Source organism: Malus sylvestris, chromosome 4 (genome assembly GCF_916048215.2).
Source record: "Malus sylvestris chromosome 4, drMalSylv7.2, whole genome shotgun sequence".
Classification (NCBI taxonomy): Eukaryota; Viridiplantae; Streptophyta; class Magnoliopsida; order Rosales; family Rosaceae; genus Malus; species Malus sylvestris.
In genome coordinates this window covers 25,396,740-25,417,383 of record NC_062263.1, presented here as the reverse complement: position 1 = coordinate 25,417,383, position 20,644 = coordinate 25,396,740, and the positions used below count along the sequence as shown (strand labels likewise).

The 20,644-nt window shown below is 37.8% G+C and overlaps 2 protein-coding genes and 1 pseudogene across 2 annotated transcripts; 1 reads left to right on the top strand and 2 right to left on the bottom strand.

Moving 5' to 3' along the window:
- Nucleotides 1-5,694: 5,694 nt before the first annotated feature.
- On the top strand, nucleotides 5,695-7,439 carry LOC126619929 (uncharacterized; annotated as a pseudogene).
- A 658-nt stretch (nucleotides 7,440-8,097) lies between these two features.
- On the bottom strand, nucleotides 8,098-8,983 carry LOC126619927 (non-specific lipid-transfer protein). Its single transcript, XM_050288369.1, has 2 exons — nucleotides 8,542-8,983; nucleotides 8,098-8,306 (listed from the first exon to the last, which is right to left on the bottom strand). The coding sequence occupies exons 1-2, from the start codon at nucleotides 8,877-8,879 to the stop codon at nucleotides 8,297-8,299; spliced, it is 348 nt and encodes a 115-aa protein (XP_050144326.1). The 5' UTR covers nucleotides 8,880-8,983; the 3' UTR covers nucleotides 8,098-8,296.
- A 7,148-nt stretch (nucleotides 8,984-16,131) lies between these two features.
- LOC126619926 (non-specific lipid-transfer protein 1-like) lies at nucleotides 16,132-17,150 on the bottom strand. Its single transcript, XM_050288367.1, has 2 exons — nucleotides 16,646-17,150; nucleotides 16,132-16,349 (listed from the first exon to the last, which is right to left on the bottom strand). Exons 1-2 carry the CDS (start codon nucleotides 16,987-16,989, stop codon nucleotides 16,340-16,342), a joined length of 354 nt encoding a protein of 117 aa, XP_050144324.1. The 5' UTR covers nucleotides 16,990-17,150; the 3' UTR covers nucleotides 16,132-16,339.
- Nucleotides 17,151-20,644: the final 3,494 nt, after the last annotated feature.

The following is a 20,644-nucleotide window of genomic DNA, read 5'->3' as shown; positions in this document are numbered from 1 at the left end:
GCGAAGGAGAAGGGAGAGGGCGAAGCAGTGAAGGAGAAGGGAAACGTCGAGGGATCAACGACGAGGGAGAGAACGGGACTAGCAGTTCACTTGAAATTGAGGGGTCTCGCTAAGAACGTTTAGTGAAGCATTCAGTCGGAGTGAGTCCCCGTTAGTCCTATTAAAACTAGTCCAATGTGGACAACAAACATAAGACTGGACAAACAATTAATCTAGTCTAGTCCAATGACCCCTAAGAAGGTCAAACAAACACAGCCTAAAAGGCCAAAGACTAAAGCAGGGGTAAAAGCGGGAGTACACTGTAGGTTAAACAGTGACCAAAGAAACAATAAAGGGGCAAAAAAGGAATAACACTGTCGAAGAACTTCTCAGACAGTGGCAAAAACGTAATAAAGCAAATTTAGTTAGGACAAAATAGGAAGCACACTGTGCTTATGAACAGTAAATTAGTTATGTTTCTCTTTTAGTATATATTTAATTTCATGACCGGTTATTGTGTACTTCACAAAAATGTCACCCTTGATTGAAACAATGAAAAAACAATCGTGGTAGATCTTCACTATATATATGTCTTTAATGATAAAACTAGGTAATTACAAAATATTAACCTTGTATAATGTCTTCCCAGTTGGCTGAAGAAAAAACAAATTTTACGGCACCGTAAACATATCTCCATATGTTGTAAAAATTGTGGAAATATATGCCCACATGCTTTAGCTAATATTGATGAAGACTTGATAATAATTGTCACACCTCAATCCCGACATACGTCTAGGATCGACACGTGACATCACCAAATACCCGTATATCTAACATACCCCGCCTTCAGGATATGAACAATGCACAACTCAAGATTCGAATTGCATAGTAGTTTTCGTGTACTTTATGGTTGCGTCTAATCTTCCCATTAGACTGCCTACGTACCCTCAATAGGGATCAAGCCATTCATAGTTCACCCTTCACTACACTCGAACAATCATCACATAAATCACTATGTTTCAACATAATACCACACAACAGGCATGCAACATCACGAGGAACATTCGATGAAGCGCAACGTAAATCTCTAGCCATATTGGTCAATGAGTCTAATCATAATGACAACAATCACAACCAACATTATTCCACAATCACATCAATCAATCACACATACCATACACCGAAATGCAGGGCTAGAGAGACACAGTTCGACCGAAGCCTACATCTCTGAAGCTGAAATCAAATCCAAGGAACCAACAATTCAAATGATGCGATTTCGGACCACTCAACAAAATCCATCAACATTGGGTTGCGAACCACTTAATGGAACCAAAACACCAAAGGGGATTCTAGACCACTCAACAGAATCCAAACCAGGAAACGATTCCAGATCACTCAACGGAATCGCGGAATAGAAGGGATTTCGGACTTCTCAATGGAATCTAAGTGGATACGATTCCGGACCACTCAACGAAATTACGGAGTACAATGCATATTGAACAACTCAATTAAATCCAAGCTGGATACGATTCCGGACCATTTAACGGAATCGCGGATCACGAGGGATTCCGGACCACTCATTGGAATCCAGACGGAATAGGGAACCAGACCACTCAACGGAACCCCAATGGAAACCCAGTTTCGAATCACTCAACGGAACTGAGCCAAAGTTCAAGGAATATAGCAACGCTCGAATAACAAGACATGAAACAAGTACTCAAAATACAAAAACTCAACGAAACTAGAAATTGAACAAAGCACAAGGTACACAATTAGAACGGCTCAATGAAATGAGAAATGAAATAATGATACGATATGTGAAACAAGTCTCGAAGCAACAAACCCCATGACAATGGGAAGAACTTTTGCCTAACTCCAAAAATTACCAAATTTTACAGAAACGTAGATCACAACAAGGGGAAGAACTTTTATACCTGGGCTGAAGTCTAATTCAGCCGGAAAACACCTAAAAACACCATCGATCCGTCGGAAACCATTGAAATTGGTGTTCTTAATTTGACCTCAAAACGAACTTCGACGCCTCAACCAATCCATAGGCTTTGTTCCTGAGGCTGAGGGAAGTCTATTGATGGTGGTAATTGACTGAGGTTGAGGGAAGTCTACATTAAGGGACTTTAAAACGCATCTTCTACACGTGACAAACACATGTATACGACGCGCCTTGAAGTGAGGACATTCGAAATTTCGATGTCTACAATCGTCTTTGTGTGTATTTGATCAAAGAGGGATATACCAACAATGTCATTTGCCCTTGTGTGTTCATTAAGAAACCAAATTTTGGACTTGCTATAGTGGCAGTATATGTTGATGATATGAACTTAGCTGGAACCCCTGAAGAGCTTAATAGAACTACTGAATATTTGAAAAGCCAATTTGAAATGAAAGACCTTGGAAAAACAAAATATCGTCTCGGCCTGCAGATCAAGCAATGTGCTAATGGAATTTTGGTCCATCAATCATCTTACATTGAAAAAATCATGAAGCATTCTGGCATGGATAAGGCTTATCCACTCAGCATGCCAATGGTTGTTCATTCTCTGGACATTAAGAGAGATCTATCCCGTCCAAAAGAAGATGATGAAATGGTCCTTGGTCCAGAAGTACCATATCTAAGTGCAATAGGTGCTTTATTGTATTTAGCACAATGTACTAGAACATATATAACTTTTTCAACCAACTTGTTAGCAAGGTATAGCTCTGCTCCAACAATTCGTCATTGGAAGGGAGTCAAAAATGTTTTAAGATACCTTCGTGGGACAACAGACATAGGTCTCTTCTACTCAGAGAAATCCACAAATGACCAGATCCTTGTTTGATATGCAGATGTTGGTTTTCTCCCTAATCCGCATAAAGCCCGCCCACAAACTGGTATGTGTTCACTAAAGACGATACAACAATTTCATGGCACTCAACAAAGCAAACATTAGTTGCTACATCTTCCAATCACTCGGAAATACTTGTTTTACATGAAGCAAGTCGTGAATGTTCTTGGTTAAGATCAATAATCCATCATAGTCGGAATTCATGTGGTTTACTTTCAAAGACAGACACTCCAACTGTCATTCATGAAGATAATGCAGCATGTGTTGCCCAAATGAAGGAAGGATTCATCAAGGGTGATAAGACATATCTCCAAAGTTTTTCAATGCACATAAGTTTTAAAATGCTAAAGTTATTAAAGTTAGACAAATCCGTTCCAATGAAATTTTGGCAGACCTATTCATCAAATCTCTACCAAAGTGCACATTTTCAGAAGCTAGTGCATGGTATCAGATAACGTCGACTTACCACTTAGTTAAATTTGAAGAATGTGGAATTGATGGGTGATACATATCAGGAGGAGCATCCATGATACATGCATGTTGTACTCTTTTTCCTTCGACTAGGATTTTTCCTATCAAGGTTTGCCCGTAAGGTAGCTTATGCAGGGGATCATGGCTTCAGTCACATCGCTACATGTTATGGCCTGGTCTGAAGGTGCACCCATCACCATGCACGGGAGCAACACACAAACTCCTACCTTCATTGGTACACCAATGTTTGCCATATAATATTACTATGAACACACAACAGTTTTTCTTCTGAGTTAAGATGTTTAGTTCGAGCTGAGATACGGTGGTTATATAGAGTGAAGAAGCTAGATGAATGAAAGAGCCAACTGTAATCACTTAATTTGGTGGTTAAGGTGGGTTCGATGCTTTGATTTCATTTCTTATCTTATCACAATTTTGGGTTGTAATGGTTGAGAGCTTAAATGGTTTCATCGGTAAGGCAGTGAACCTGTTTTGAGTAACTGTATCCAGAAAAAAATAGTTGGCTAATATTGGTAAATCGCATTTATAGAGATTACAGATTACAGATATGATCACATAACTTTTTATTTGGAAGGTTCATCACTTTCACATATTACATGATAAAACTGATTTTTGCACCTCTTTTGTTCTTTTACACGTCTAACTCATACTGGAAATTACTACCTACATACGTAATGAGTTTCGTGTAATTTGAGATTAGCAAAAGTGCACTCCTTTCTTTTTTTGTCAGTACATATTACAATGGACTAAGTGAGCACTAATGGGGGAGTATTAGTCACACGCTCCTTTTTACTTTCCACACTCTTATTATTTTTTGTCAATTAATCTTCTTCAATCCATTCGATCCGATGATCAAAAATTGAAAATGATGTGTAAAAAGTAAAAATGAGTATCGTTAGCACCACCCTATTATATAACCTTTCACTTTTCTCTAGTAATAAAACAATAAAAATAGTTAATTTGTGTAATACTTTCTGCTACACACAAAAGCGTCTTCCCCTATCTCTCTCTCTCTCTCTCTTAGTCGTACTTTTTTTTATTCACAAAATTGTAATTTCATAGCAATTGAAGCAAGAAAAATCTTTTGTTAGATTATTGAATTAGTTGGAGTGAGATACTAACTTCAATTAAGTTAGAATTTTGATTGTTTATTGAATTTGGCTGAATACCTTCACACACAAAAAAATCATGAAAAACTACCATAGGAGGGTCCTTTTATAAAATTAGGACGAAGGCCAAAGATGGCTCTGCTTGAGCTTTGGCATGTGATCAACAGATTCAGTTGGTCCAGTTAATCTTATTCATTACCATGAGAGAGTAATATATATACTTGGTCTTGTCCATAACCATCAGAAAGCAAAATTATGATTTTTGCGAAGTAGGGTAAGGCCTTTTTTTTTTTTTTTGGTGAAATTGACATATTTCCTTATTATTATTTTTTTATAAGAATGTACATAAGGTAGGAGAAAGGCCACTTTCTCAAAATTTCTAGGTGATGTGAAAAATGTTGTCTAGATGTGTTTCAGACGATGGTTTGCGTTCTAGAGGATGGCTATAACTGTTGTATGCTCTTCCATGAGACGACACTCACTTAAAAGACTATTTTTGCGTGCATGCAGCAGACTAGACGACAGCAAAACAACGCATCCAAAAAAGGCTTCACCAAATACGTCAACAACAATGTTTTCGGTTATATACCCAAGGTACCGTTTGGTGCCTGGGATGGGACGGAACGGACTGGGACGAGGTGTTCCGTCCCACATTTGGTGCGCCTAAAACGGGTGGAACGATCTGTTTCACGGGATGAATTTTGGGTGAATTTTCATTCCGCCTCACCCCCTGGAACAACTCGTTTCATATCCGTGGAACACAAAATCATAACCCTTCCGTCTCCTTCTTCTTCCTCATTGTTTCCATCCGATGGCATCTTTGCTCCCTCTCCGTTCCGTCCCATCTTGTCTGCATACCAAACGATACCTTTGGTACGTAGGACGGGACGGGACGGAACGGAGTGAGGAAAGGCGTTCCGTTCTATGTTTGATGAGCCTAAAACGGGTGGAACGTGTTGTTCCAGGGGACGAGTTTTGGGTGAATTTTGGTTCCGCCTCACCCCCCTTGGAACGACTAGTTCCACATCCGTGGAACACAAAATTATAACATTTTAAGACAAAAATACCCCTCATGTTTTTCAATATTTACAGCATAAAAAAAACAAACAAACCCTAAAATTCTTTCTTCTTTGTTCTATCTTCTCTGCCTGCCGCTACCTTTTCCCGTAATCTTCCTCCTCATCCTCTCTCGTAGCCGCTGTATCTCCAGGTTCAATCTCGATCTTCTCTCGTAGCTATTGCATCTCCAGGTTCGTTTTCTTGATTTTTCCATGGAAAATTTCAATCGGAGTCAGAGCAGCAACTACACGTCGGAGGACAAAGGCACGGAGGACTACCGGCGCGACGGCTACCACGACGTCCGAATCAGTGACACTTTCAAGAGCGGACGGTATGTCGTTCAGACCAAGCTCGGTTGGGGCCATTTCTCCACCGTCTGGCTCGCCTGGGACACCCAACACTCTGTACTCCTCTCTCCCTCTCTCTTCTCTTTTTACAACACTGCATTTTATTGCTTTTTGATCTGAGTTTGTAGATATTAGTCGTTTGAGAATGTAGGGGAAAGTAATTGAAATTTTAATCTTGTTCTTGGTTTTTTTGATCTTTGACATGCTTAGTTTTAAGCAGGTCTAAAATATCGATGATATCGAAAATATCGGTAGTCCAAAAATATGAAAATTTCGATGGAAATATCGGGATATTATCGATATCGATAAAAATTGAATAAAACCCACGGAAATTGTAAGAAAAATTGGAAATTTTTATTGAAACTTTGCATGATGTTTATTTAGTCAATTATCTATTAGTTTATCACAAAAAATCGGAAGGAAATGCATTGCATGATGGATTTAACTGATTTAATTTGATTATATAGCGAGCTGGCAAACATTATGAGTGTAGAAAATATGTAGTAATTAATGAAAGAAGTTTAAACGCACCATAATCATTTATATATAATGAATTAGTACAATATTTTACACTTTATACATTGCATGGTCAGATACATGAGTGACTTAGTACTACATAGAGTTCCTATCAAGGTCTAAAATATCGATAATATCGGAAATATCGGTAGTCCAAAAACACGGAAATTTCGATAGAAATATCGGGATAATATCAATATTTTAGACCTTGGTTTTAAGTAAACTAATGGAGGATTAATGACAAATGTGTATTGTTTTTGTTGGGTGTGTGTTGAATTGCACAAAAATGCCAGAGATTTGTTGCTCTGAAAGTGCAAAAGAGTGCTGACCGCTACCCGAGGCGGCCATGGATGAGATAACCATCTTGAAACAGATTGCAGAGGGAGGACCCAGATGATAAAAAATGCGTGGTAAAACTATAATTGAACAATAAATTAGTCATTCCCTCTTTTGGTTTCGTTCCGTCCACCGCATACCAAACTCAGAACAGAACAACTATCCCATTCCGTCCTGGGCGTACCAAAAATAACACAGAACCTTCGTTCTGTCCCATCCCATCAGCGTACCAAACAGTACACAAGTGAACAACATTTGTAGAAGGTACATGGCGCAATAGGGCCCAATCGGACAAGTCCACGACCCACAAACAAGATGATGGTGAGTGATATTTTGAATTTTTAAGGGCCTAATCATTACGGGTTTAGAAAATTGAAAACTGAAAGAAAAAAAAAATTAATTAGAAAAAAAAAAAGTTGAAGAAACCAAACTGAAATTTATTGATTCAATTTTAGGTTCTTATTGGATAAAAAACCGAACCAAAATAAGCAAAACTACATCATTTTACACTTAATCCTAAGGTTGTTCCCCCTGCATATGCAAACTCTCATTAGAGCTCAAAATGGTTAGATGTTAGAACTTTTGAAGTTGAAGTATTGTAGAGTTGAAGCTTGATTTGTAATAGCTTTCATGCTTTAAAATTTTTTTATTTTGTTTAGTGGAATACTTATTTTACGATCGTAATGTTAGATTGTGAATTATCTTTTTTTGTGGTTCATTGAGTGCTTAGACTCTTAATATCTAATTTTATGAATTGATTGTTATTTGTGGATCTTGAAATCGGGTTATCTATCTTCCCCAACCTCAAGTTTTTTTTCCTTCAATTCTTTCCAATTTCAAATTTTTTAAAAAAAAAATCGAAATCGAACTGGACCAAACCAAAATTTAAAGATTGAATTTAGTTACTTTGGTTTACCCTTTACGAATTGAGAAAACCAAACCAAAGTTACTCTTCTGTACGGTTTTCGGTTCACCCTTTAAGTCTCGGCACTTTATTTGGAACAGTAGCTCTAAAATGAGCTCGAGTATCATAGCATAATTAGTTTGTAACCAAGTAGCTCATGGCAGAGAAAATCCCAACCCAAATTAATTCATCATTTTTCTCAACTATGGGCATCATAATTAATATCACAAATTTTACTAACAATAGCAGGCTCAACAACCAGGAGCTTTTAATCTATTGGCTTTCAAAATAAAAAACCTGGAGATTTAGATTTTTCACTCCATTTTTTATTAGCGAAAAATGCAGTAATCTCAACCACATCACAAGTCTTTAATGTTAACAGTCATTAGTGAATTCAATCCAGCGGTTGATCATGCTTGTTTTGCTTCCTTTTTTCTTCGTATCTCTTTCCGTTCCATTTTTGTTTAGTTTCTTGTGGGAGGAAGAGGAATTTAAGTAATTAAAAAGGAATATAGAGCAAAAGAGGAGAACTTTACTTATACTTAATATATTATTAATTAATTCTACATGGATATATAGGGATGATACAGAAGTAGTATAGAATAACTTAAACGATTCCCTCATGAGGATTGTGGCCGGATCGCACAACCACGTTTTATTTTCACTCTATTATAATTATCTGCCGCCGAAAATGATCATCTCCCTTCAAGCTTACTTCACGCTGCATTCATACCCAAAAAAAAAAAAAAAAAAAAGAACACACACAGAAGTCAATAAATTATATCGTTGTTCTTGAGGAAGAAACATCAGCCCAAACAAAAACAATTACTAACGAGGTATGCATTTATTTAGGTTATGGAATTCAACCGTTAGATCAAACGGGAATTACGGTTCTTTGAGATACTGTCAAACAGTTAATTTTGATCCAACGGTAGTTTGGGTTTTGTGATACTTACGTGGCGCAGTTGGTGGAGGTGCTGATCTTGTAGGGGACGTTGACTCCACACTTTCCAGGAAGCGATTCGGCATTGCCAGGGTTAACACCACTGACGCTGCCGGCAAGACTCTTCAGGCAGTTGCAAGCAGCCTGGCGGTCAGGGGTGGTCTTGGCCAAGCCGTTAATGGTTCTGATTCCATTGCAGCAAGCTGGAGGGACAGGTCCGCCACTCCTCACGTAGTCAAAGCATGGTACAAGGTTGGAGCTCACCTGGCCACATGTTATGGCATGAGCAACGCTCACCGCCATGCACAAGGCCACCACCAAAGCAAGGTTGATCACTGCAGAGCTAGCCATAACGAATTAATTAGGATGTGGATTACCAAAGTGTGTATGAGTAATGGATGTGAAAGAACTTGATTTGAAGACTCGTGTAGCTAGTGAGTTGTAAAGGCACTATGGTGGTGCTTATATAGAGAAAAATTAAGAGAGAAAACGTGTGAACGAAGGGTATAGTGGTCAAAAAAATTTGTGGCAACGCTTTACGTGTTTAATTACTTGTTACCTCAATCATGGCGATGAATTATAACCTTGAAGTACTCCTTATATTTTAAGGGGGCGTTTGTTTGACCTCGTTAACTGGGACTGGATTGAATTAGACTGTAGTCCCATGTTTGGTTTGTATAGGGACTAAGTTAAATGGGACTAAAGGGGACTTGCGTGGATTAGAGGCCTCGCTAGTAGTTCTTAGCGAGACCCCTGCAAAACCACGGGATTGCTAAGACCTTCATCTTCTCTCGTCTGTTCCTGCACTTCGCATCCTCTCTCTCCCTTCCTCTATCTCTTTGCACCGAAAACCCAGACTCGGATCGATGTCGGCACCAACATCCAGTCCCTAGGGCTTCTAACTTCTTTCTTCTACGGCCCCGCCACTGTGGCTAGACAGTCGGCAGTGCTTGCTCTCCCGTGGCCCGATCTGGAGGAACAGCAGCAGCTCACAGCTGATGCGGCCACACCCACCTCTTAAATATCAAAATTTGACACGGCCCGCCGTCTACGCCCACCACCGAAATCTCAAAATCTTGTCTTTTTTTTTAGCGTAGAGTTGCAAATGGCGAAAAAAACCACCAAAATCCACCCAGATCCATATCATTTGCCATTAGTTGGGGAAGGAGTAGAGAAATGGATTGAAAAGGGGAGAGAAAGTTGTTATGGGGACGAAGAGAAATGGAGAGATGGAAAAGTAGAAAGAGGGAGATAAGGACCGGACGGAACCAAAGAGGAGAACGAGAAGTTTCCAGAGCATGATTTTTTTTTGGAAAAACAAGGAAAAAAGTTGAAATAATAATAAAATATTATTAAATATGTATTAAATAATACAATATTGTAGTTTGTTAAGTATCTGCTTTTTAGTCCGATACTGCACCAAACGCTTCACTAAATTAGTCCAACTTAGTCCTTAAAGCTAGTTCAGTCCAAGACAGTCCGGTGCAACAAAAGCACCCTAAAGGTATTGAAAAATTAGTCGGAACACAACTCAAATTATGATTGTCTGTAATGAAGAATGATTTCTTTTTTATACAACGATTGATCGATCATAATAATTTAGTTTTGAATTCATCATACAAAAGAGTCGAACCTAGAGTCAATACATTCCATTTACGAATGAAAGAAAGTATTACCATACTCCATTGTTGTGAAAAGTTATATATAGGCAACCATGTATTGAACTAAAAAACAAAAAATGAAAACTAACGAAAAGTAAAAAAAAAACTTTAGTTTTAATGAAAAAATTACAAATAAACGTGTAATGAATAGTACCATGAAAATGTAAAAAAGTAGTTTCTCGTTAAAATGAACAATACCAAGAATATTTTGTTAAAACTCCAAATAAAAAAAAAGCAACCACGTATCTTCCTTGATATATATTCTTGCTAGTAAATATATAGTGAGAAAGATAATGTTAGGAAGACCAAATTTTTAAACCAAATAATGTATATTACTGATAAAAAATAAGCACGTTAATTGACATTTAATTAATAATCTAATCATTAACAACTATATCATTTAGTCTACACAATTTGATTTAAAAATTAGATCTCCTAAATATCACCCGAGTGAGAAACACATTACCCAGTGTGCACCGAACTACAGAAGAAAATGCGCATGTACGTGTGGTAGGAGTTGGGAGGAAGTTGGTTGGTCGTTGCGAAGAAATTAATGTTTTGGGTACGTACCATGCTCTATTTTTTTTAATTACAATTAAGTCCCTTAATTACTCTCAAGCACAAAATCGAACTTTCTAGCCAGATCACATAAATGATCCGTCACTTACCACCTACGTGAAAGCGAAGGTACTTAATTATATAATGTTATATATGGAAATCATATTTTGAAAACCATAAAATGTTTTAATTGATGGTTAATTTTTTTTAATATTAAGTTTTTTGTGTAATTTAAAGAAAGAATTCAATCATCAAACGCCACACCATGTGGTCTACAAAATATAGTTCAAGTAAATGGTCTCTTTAGTATCACCCTTGATAAAAACCGTAAGATAAGTTTCATTGCACCAACTAATCAATTAACAACAACACTACGAAAAACAACCATTTTATTTCTGCCAATTCGATGCTATTTTGTAACCAATTATTGTGTACAACAACAACAAAGCATTTTCCCACTAAGTGGGGTCGGCTATGTGAATCCTAAAACGCCATTGCGCTCGGTTTTGTGTCATGTCCTCCGTTAGATCCAAGTACTCTAAATCTTTTCTTAGGGTCTCTTCCAAAGTTTTCCTAGGTCTTCCTCTACCCCTTCGGCCCTGAACCTCTGTCCCGTAGTCACATCTTCGAACTGGAGCGTTTGTAGGCCTTCTTTGCACATGTCTAACCCACTTATTCCTAATCTTATCCTTTCTCGTGAGCTCACACCTCCAACGAAGCATCCTCATCTCCGCTACATCCATTTTGTGTACGTGTTGATGCTTCACTGCCCAACATTCTGTGTCATACAACATCGCCGACCTTATTGCAGTCCTATAAAATTTTCCCTTGAGCTTTAGTGGCATACGAAGGTCACACAACATGCCGGATGCACTCTTCCACTTCATCTATCCCGCTTGTATTCCATATATTCTGTTTTTGATCGACTTAGGCGAAGACCTTTAGATTCCAACACTTCTCTCCAAAGGTTAAGCTTCGCATTTACCCCTTCCTGAGTTTCATCTATCAACCCTATATCGTCTGCGAAAAGCATACACCAAGGAATAACATCTTGAATATGTCATGTTAACTCATCCATTACCAATGCAAAAAGGTAAGGACTTAAGGATTGTTGATGCACAAAATCAGTGAGGACTTTGGTACAACAGAAAGTATTAAGTTTGTGATATTCGTTAGATTGCTCCGGTCATTAATGTGGATAAGTATGTAAAATGATAGAGACAGGAGAGCAAACACAAGATGTACGTGGTTCACCCAGATTGGCTACGTCCACGGAGTAGAGGAGTTCTCATTAATTGTGAAGGGTTTACACAAGTACATAGGTTCAAGCTCTCATTTAGTGGGTACAAGTGAATGATTTAGTACAAATGGCATTAAGAAATATTTTAGGAGAATGATCTCCTTTTATAGAAGAGAGTTTCTAGCCTTGTTCTGACATTGACACGTATTGTGTTGTGTTGTGATTGGCTTCCGATGTTGACACGTGTCGCGCTATGATTGGCTTCTGATGTCGACACGTGTCGCTCTGTGATTGGCATCCTGGTTAGAGGGGAAGCTCCTCGGTTGGGGACTTGCAAGATCCAAGCCACTGAGTAATCACGAAACTTCTAAGTACCAAAGTGTGGTATCGTCTTCACTTGCCTTATCTGTCTCATAGGTAGATGTAGCATCTTCTCTAGAAGTACTCTTCCTCCGTCCAGGGGTAGTATCTTTAACTGGTGGAGATGCACAAAGTAATGTATCAATTTCACTTAAAGCTTACTTGTAATTTCAGGCTTGGTCAAGCGCGATACAAATCATGTAGTAGGAGTCCCCCAAGTCGCCGAGCTAGAGGATCTGCTGAAAGAGGTGACAGACAAGGTAAGCAATCAGAGCTCCAAGCAATCAATCCCAAATCAGAAGTTTGATTTCGAGTTCCGACTGATTGTTCTCATTCTCCTTATCTTGCAAGCAGCATGAAGGATAAAGAGAAGAAAAGGAGAAAAGATGATATGAGATACTTTTGCTTTTGAAAAAGTAACTTTCCACAAGCTTATTCTTGAACTGGGCTGGAGGGTTTTCTGGTTACCTCCAGAGTATAAGGCCGACTGAAGAATTTGAGGGTCAAAACAAGTCCATCAAATCTAGAGTACGTTCGACCCTGCTGATATGGGATACTTTTGTTGTTGACAAAGTAGTGAAAGTATTGGCACGTGTTCTGTTACGCTTGTCTCCACATGCTTCCTTGTATCCTTCTCACTTGCCCTATCTGTTCCTCAGGCAGATGTGGTATCTTTTCTGGAAGCATAAGATGTTGAAGATGAGTACTCGAGAGCAATGCCAGGTAAGTAATCAGGTAAGGGGTTCCAGGCAGTCAGTTCCTGACTGGAAGCTTGATTCCAAGTGCTGACTGATTGCTCTCTTTCTCCTTGTCTTGCAGGTAAGAACAAGGCCAAAGGAAAAGACAGGGAAAAAGCATGATATGGGATACTCTTGCTTTTAACCCTGATGATATGAGATATTCTTGCTCTGGTGTAACTTGTTTGCAGAGGTATTATCGGGGGGAAAAAAAGCTGAGTATTTCGAGAGGCTTCGTTGGGAGTGCCCTCTCAGATATGAGGAATGGTTGAGCATTTTTGCAAGTCTGCCTATCTGTTGAGGATGGAGGTCGACATATATAGGAGTCTCCATAACAACAAGTAGTAATGTTATTCATTTACCCTTCTTGGTCATAGCACTGTAGTGGGAGCTGCTAGCTTCACGTGTTTTAACTCTGTCAGAGCACTTTGAAAAAGTGGTCTGTGGTATTTGGAAAGTTGATGTTGCGTGTGAAGAGGCAGCCGCGCCTTCTTCAGACAACATATGGCGTCCATCCTTCTTATCCCCTACTGGTCATCTTACCGTTGGGGATTCCGTGATGAAGAATGATATGACCGCTACGGTGGTGGCCAGGAACATTCTCACTCCCAAAGATAACAGACTTCTTTCCAAACGGTCTGATAAGTTGGCTGTTAAGGATTCTCTGGCTCTCAGTGTTCAGTGTGTAGGTTCTGTGTCGACTATGGCCCAACGCCTATTTGCTCGAACTCGCCAAGTTGAATCATTGACGGCTGAAGTGATGAGTCTCAAACAGGAGATTAGAGGGCTCAAGCATGAGAATAAACAGTTGCACAGGCTCATACATGACTATGCTACAAACATGAAGATGAAGCTTGACCAGATGAGGGAATCTGATGATCAGATTTTACTTGATCATCAGAGGTTTATGGTTTGTTCCAAAGGCATTTATTGCCTTCATCTTCTGGGGCTGTACCGTGTAATGAAGCTCCAAATGATCAGCCTCTGATGCCTCTTCCTTCTAGGGTTTTGTCCAGTACTAAGGCTCTGAGTGATCACCCTCCGGTGCCTTCTCTTTCTGGGGCTCTACCGACTGCTGAGACTTCTCCTAAGCAACCTTTGTGAAGACCCCCTCTTGTTTGTTTATTTTGACTCATGTATATGTACATATTTGTAACTTATCGGAGATATCAATAAATAAGTTTTGCTTCATTTCAACATATTGTGTTAAATACACCAATGCCTTCTTCACTAAGTTCTTTGAATTTTTCTTTTGTTGAAGCTTGTATGTTGAGGCTTTGTGTACTTCACAAAAATGTCACCCTTGATTGAAACAATGAAAAAAATCGTGGTAGATCTTCACTATATATATGTCTTTAATGGTAAAACCAGGTAATTAAAAAATATTAACCTTGGATAATGTCTTCCCGGTTGACTGAAGAAAAAACGAACTCTGTCGCACCCCAAACAAGTCTCCGTCCAAATTCTCGGTTGCCGGCACCTAGGTGGGTACACAATTAAGGTCGGGGTCCCTTGAAATTAATGGCCAATGGTGCATGGTGAGTAATTGATTCCTGTTCAGTATCCCTTCTTGTTGACGCAAGTACCTCAGAATCCCTCTCAATATTATTTGTTCTTTGACCAAAATCAAGTGAAAAAAAAAATGAAAACTCATGAAAAAAACTTGAAAACTTTGAGTTTTAACGATAAAGATAAAATAAAGGGTAAAGTGAATGGTATCAGATTTGACTTTTTAGTGTAAAAATATGGTTTTTTGTTAAAGTGAACAGTACCGCGGACTTTTCGTTAAAACTCCCAAAAAAAAACTCGTGAGCCAGATCTCTCGAGGGATTAATTCTCTAGCTAACTCACCCCAACTTGCTCTCTATCTATCTAATTAGTTCTTCCTTTTCCTCGTTGCTTAATTGTTAAGCTTCAATATTGTGTCAACCTAGTGGTTATCAATAAGATTAAATGCCATCTTTTGTTTTATTAAATTGTAAATCCGAGCAAGTTTTCAATTTTAAAGCTATTTGCCAATGAAATCCACTCTTGAACCATACTTTGAAGAAGAGATTTCTTAGTAGCCTCCGTGTATAGAGCTGTTAAATTCTTGGTCAATGATCTAATAACCAAGATCTAATAACTAAATTTCATTTCATAACCTCTAAAGTGTTTAAGATAGAATTGAATCGATAACGCATTAGATTCAATTATGAAGTAAGAAATGAATGTTTGTCTTAAATATAGTCTAAATTGAAAGTAGATGATGAATTTTATCCTTTCCACCTTAACAGGATAGGAAGATGAATAGTTTATTAGTCAATAATCATCTTTTACCTTTAGCTGTGCTGCTGTAGTTACTCATCATGAGATTTATTATTCTGAATTTATAATATATATATATATTGCACAAATGAGATTATTTACAATAAGAGAGTGTGAGAGTGGGCCTTACAATGAGCTGACCATAATAATAATATGGTTCAAATTCGTTTTTATTCTTTTTTAGCAAAAATCAAATTTAAAACTTCTCACTTACAAGTAAATAGGAATATTATTATATCATAATAGTAAATAACATCTAAATTGTATTGACCGAATTATTTGCAAGTGGGAGTTTTATTTTTCTCTATTTTTGTTTCCTTTTGAGTCGGGGAATAATTTCTACATACATCAATAGTATGGGAACTGCGCCTTCAAACGAGATTAACGATTATTCTTGGAGGAGGAAATTAATTAAAAGAAAAGAAATGAGATTAACTCAAATATTTAAGGAGAATAAGAGTAATGTTATTCATACCATGTTTTTATACTATATTTTCATATCATCTTAGGTGGCATCTGATGTGGACAACCACATCATTTAAAAAATTTACAAAACCCAAGAAAATGAAGGAGAAAGACTCATTGTATACCACAATCATCATTTAATTAACTAGTTTTTCTTAATTATTAGTTTATTAAATAATGAACTAAATTTAAAAATATGATTACTTTAAATGATATGGTTGTCCACATCAAATGTCACCTAAAGTGGTACGAAAATATGGTACAAAAACATGGTATGATTAATATTACTCAGAGAATAAATAGATTCCTTGATTAAGATGGTAAGAGTCAGTATCACTTACAACGACTAACTAACTGATATCGGTGACATGCATTAAAGGAAAATGAGCTCAAAACGACTCAATACTCATCTCTTATTCTTAAAGTAGACTAGCTAATTATACTATTAGCTTGATAGATGCCCCTCCAGATCGACCTGATGTTTCACTTCACACTGCAACATAATAACGAAAAATATTACTTTAGTTATTAAAACAAGAAAAAAAAAATTATAAAGTTTAAAGGCTTAGTGTATTACAAAAACAAAATATGCCAGGGTTACCAATTTGTGAGCATGTTGGTGAGTTTTTTGTGCTATTAAATATGTTAATATCTGTTAAAAATATCGCGATTCTTTAAAGTGCGCTTAGTTTAGATAAGCTAAAAGCTTATATATCATTTGATAAACAATTGATAAAAAAATAAAATAAAATAAAAAGGCTAATACATCATTTGATAAACAAATTTTACCTGGCGCAGTTAGTGGAGGTGCTGATCTTGTAGGGAATGTTGGCGCTACATAAGGATGGGAGTTTAGCCGCGTTTGCTGGTTTAATAGTTTTGATTTGGCCAGCAACTGTTTTCAAGCAGTTGCAAGCATTCTGTCGATCAGCTGTGGTCGTGGCTGAGCGGATCAGGCCTTTGATCCCACCGCAGCAGCCCGGAGTGGGGAAGCCACCATTCTGAAGGTAGGCCAGGCAAGGCACAAGACCGCTCTTAATCTGGCCACACGTGAGTGCTGCTTCGGTGATCAAGGGTGCAGCCACCACTATGCACATCAAGAAAATACAAACCACCTGATTAGAGGTAGCCATAACTTTTGCTTAGGAGAATCAAATTAAAGGATGCTTTAGTATTTAGTGGTGCTTTAACTGGATGCTGAATGAGTAATTTGGGGCAGGATGTGGTGTTTATATAGGGGGAAATTGTAGTGGGACGTTGTGATTTTCAGTGTAGAAAATTAATACTAGTAGGCCCTGTTTGGCAGATCGGATAGAGGATCGGATAGGACTAGTTATACGGACGCAGGTGTTTGGCGCTCAATCGTACTAAATAAGCGCCGGATTAATTTATCCGGTCTGCTTATCTAAGAGGGTATATGCCGGATTAATAAACCCAACCAAAAGGCTCGGATTATTAGTCGGTCCTCTCGCGAATTCGGCCCTCTCTCTCTCGCCTTCTCTCAGCGTCGGCGTCGTCCTCCCCGTTGCCTTCCTCGTCGTCCTCCCCGTCGCCTTCCTCGTCACCTTCCCCGTCGCCTTCCCCGTCGCCTTCCCCGCCGCCTTCCTCGTCGTCGTTCTCTCGGCGTCGTCGTTTTCCTCTTGCCTTCCTCGTCGCCTCCTTCGTCGTCGTCCTCTTGGCATTATCATCGTCCTCTCATCCACTCGTCGTCCTCCACTCTGCGATATCTGCTCGCAGAGACCGGAAAAATTATTTGGGATTATGCGGTCGGGGGAAAAGAAGAAGGGAGAGAGAGGGACGGAGTTTGGGGGTGCGGAGACATCTGGGAACAAAAAGCTGATTTCAGTTTTTTTTTTTTTTTTTTTTTTTTTAAGTTTAATTTTATTTTAAGTTTGATTCCTCTTATCCGGTATAACCAAACACAGTATAAATAATACGGTCATTAGTCCGATACTGCACCAAACGCCTGACTAATTTAGTCAGTACTATCCGGTGGCTATTTATCCTATCCGACAGAAATAGTCAGTACAGTCCGAGCTGCCAAACGAGACCGTAGTGGTTTGGATGGCCTGAACGCATGCAGAAAGATGGTCGGGACAAGATGTGCATGCTGCATGAATGCCGTATAAACGACGAGCAGAGCCCGTCGAAAGATGTGTAGGTTTAATGGTTATCAATAATTTGTTATGAACACCCAATCTTCGTGCAACGCATTGTTTTTTTCTTGTTTCACCTAATCAATAAGGTTTTAGCTTTTCTTTTTAGTAAGTTTCATGTGCTAATTAAATATAATCCAACATTAGTAATTTTTTTTGGTACATGAGAATGAGCTGGAATTGTACATTGAAATAGTCAATACGCCTTCCTTGATATATAGATAAAAATTCAGAGCATAGAGATTTTTTAGTATGATAGTCATATAAATTAGTGTCAAATTGTTATTAATAAGATAATATTTGTGTTTATCTATGGGGAGCACACACATCTGGATATTTACCACAATAATTTAATAATCGAAATAGTTCAATTTTTTATTTGAACGCAAGTATTATTGTTATTAATATATGTCATATACAATAAGGGTGGACAATATTATTGATATGTCATAACCTGATGTATGTATTAATACAAGTATATACATGCAGTAAAACCTCTATTCAGTGATACTCTATATAGAAATAACCTACATATAGTCATAAAAAAATTTCTAATCCCAATTTGGGTTAGGTACATTATATATAATATAAGAATAAACTCCATACTGTAAAAGTTATAATTTTTCTAGATCTTGTCTTCAGAAACTTGCCTTCACATAATAATAATTGTCAGTAAGTTCAAAAATATGCAATATTGTTACAAATAAAAATTGGCTACTTAGTAAATTTAGTAGAAACTTCTCCTCAATCTTGAGAAGCCAAATTTTATATATATATATATATATATATATATATATATATATATATAAAGGAACTTGTGGCAAGCGTTATCCATCCCTTCAAGAGATCGGGAAGACTCACCGAGGTATTTCAATCTCTATCTGGCCACAAGTCTAGCTTACACATCATCAGCGGGTTTCGAACCTGAGATCTCCAATTTTTAGTTTTAAGGAAGCCTCGTAATCCGTCATTTACCACTGAACCACTAGCTCGTGGTAAGAAACTAAGTATTGTTCTACTCATTTTAGCTTTTAACACACTACATATTTCCTTTTACTTTTTACCATTAAATTGAATAACTCAAATAAAAGCAATAAATATAATTAAATAAATATGTATAAAACTAAAAATATGTATTCCTCACCATTACCAATATTTCAATCTTGTATAATGTGGTACGGGTTAGTGTGCCATGTCCCGTTGATATGTGAGCCGATCGACCACATTGACATCGTGCCATAACTTGCCATGCCTGCACCGAAAGGTGAGATGGGTTGTGGTCCACGCTCCATCTGCCTTCATCTTCATTATTCATATTTGCAGAAACTAGGGTTTCGTGTCGATTAATGTTAGGTAAATTAAATTTGTAAATTAATTTTACAAATTAAATAATATGTCATTTATAGAAATAAGTACGTTAATTAATATTTAAATAATTATCTAATCATTAACTTCCTCGTTATTTAGTTTACAAGATTTTATTTATAAATTAACCTCCCTTACATTACCTTCTTTCTGTAGTAAGGAAGAAGTTTTATTATAAAAGTTAATTAAAAGACAAAGGCCAACAAACAAATATTTACGATACAAAAATGGGCCACCCGAACTATCTTACAAAAGCCCAACCCAAAGCCCAAATTCTGATACAGAGCTTCGGAACATTCTAGTTAGCTTCCACTGCCGAAACAGTGCTTCCGGATCAACTAAAATCAATTACCCAAATCGACACCACCACTCCCTCCAAGTAGCACCGTAGAGATGAAACAAAGGGATACCCTATCTTCCAGCCACAATCGCCGCACCGGTCTCAGCCAGAAAATAAAAGAAGCCTATGGTAATACTATGGACAACACTGCCAACAAAGGCAAACAGAGAGAAGGAGGTGGTGTTGTAAACACCTGAGCCGGCATAACCGAAACTTGACACACCTTCTCGGAAGAGCGCATCAAAATGCGTTGAAAGCTAATAGCAGACTGGATCGGAAAAAGTCGAAGAAGATGGATGTTGTGCAATCCCGTTCTTGGATTTCACTATTATAATCTACGTATTTGTATTATTGAGATTTTATATTATTTCTCGAGAATTTATTTTAAATTGTTTGAATTTAGATTTTAATTAAACTAGTTACGAAGTTTGAAGTTTGGAAATTAATTATTTAAAATCCGTAGACCTTTCGAGGTCACAATTTATATTTTCAAATAGATCTTGAAACCACGAACGTATAGGCGAAAGCCGTTTGCGAGTCCGGATTATAATGGTATAGTTACGGACATTTGAAGTTGTTTTACTAAACTATAGATTTTAAATCATTTAAACTTCCACAAGGAAGAAGCCTAATTAGATTTGAGCAAAAATAAGAGGACCAATCAGTTAGAAAGTGAAGGAGAAATCAAATTAAAAAGGGGGAAGGTTTCTGAAAAAAAAAAAGAATGGGAGAGGGGCTGCTGCTAACCCGTTTTGGGGATGAATTGGACTCATTAACCCACAAACTTGACCCGCTTGTATCTCCTTCATCCGATCTCCATTTTGGGTGATCTTGGTGTCCATGGAAAGCTCTTGGCGAGCCTTACATCTCTGTAGTGTTAGATTTCCCATTTTCTTATCCATTTTTCCAGTTCGAGGCAACAAAATT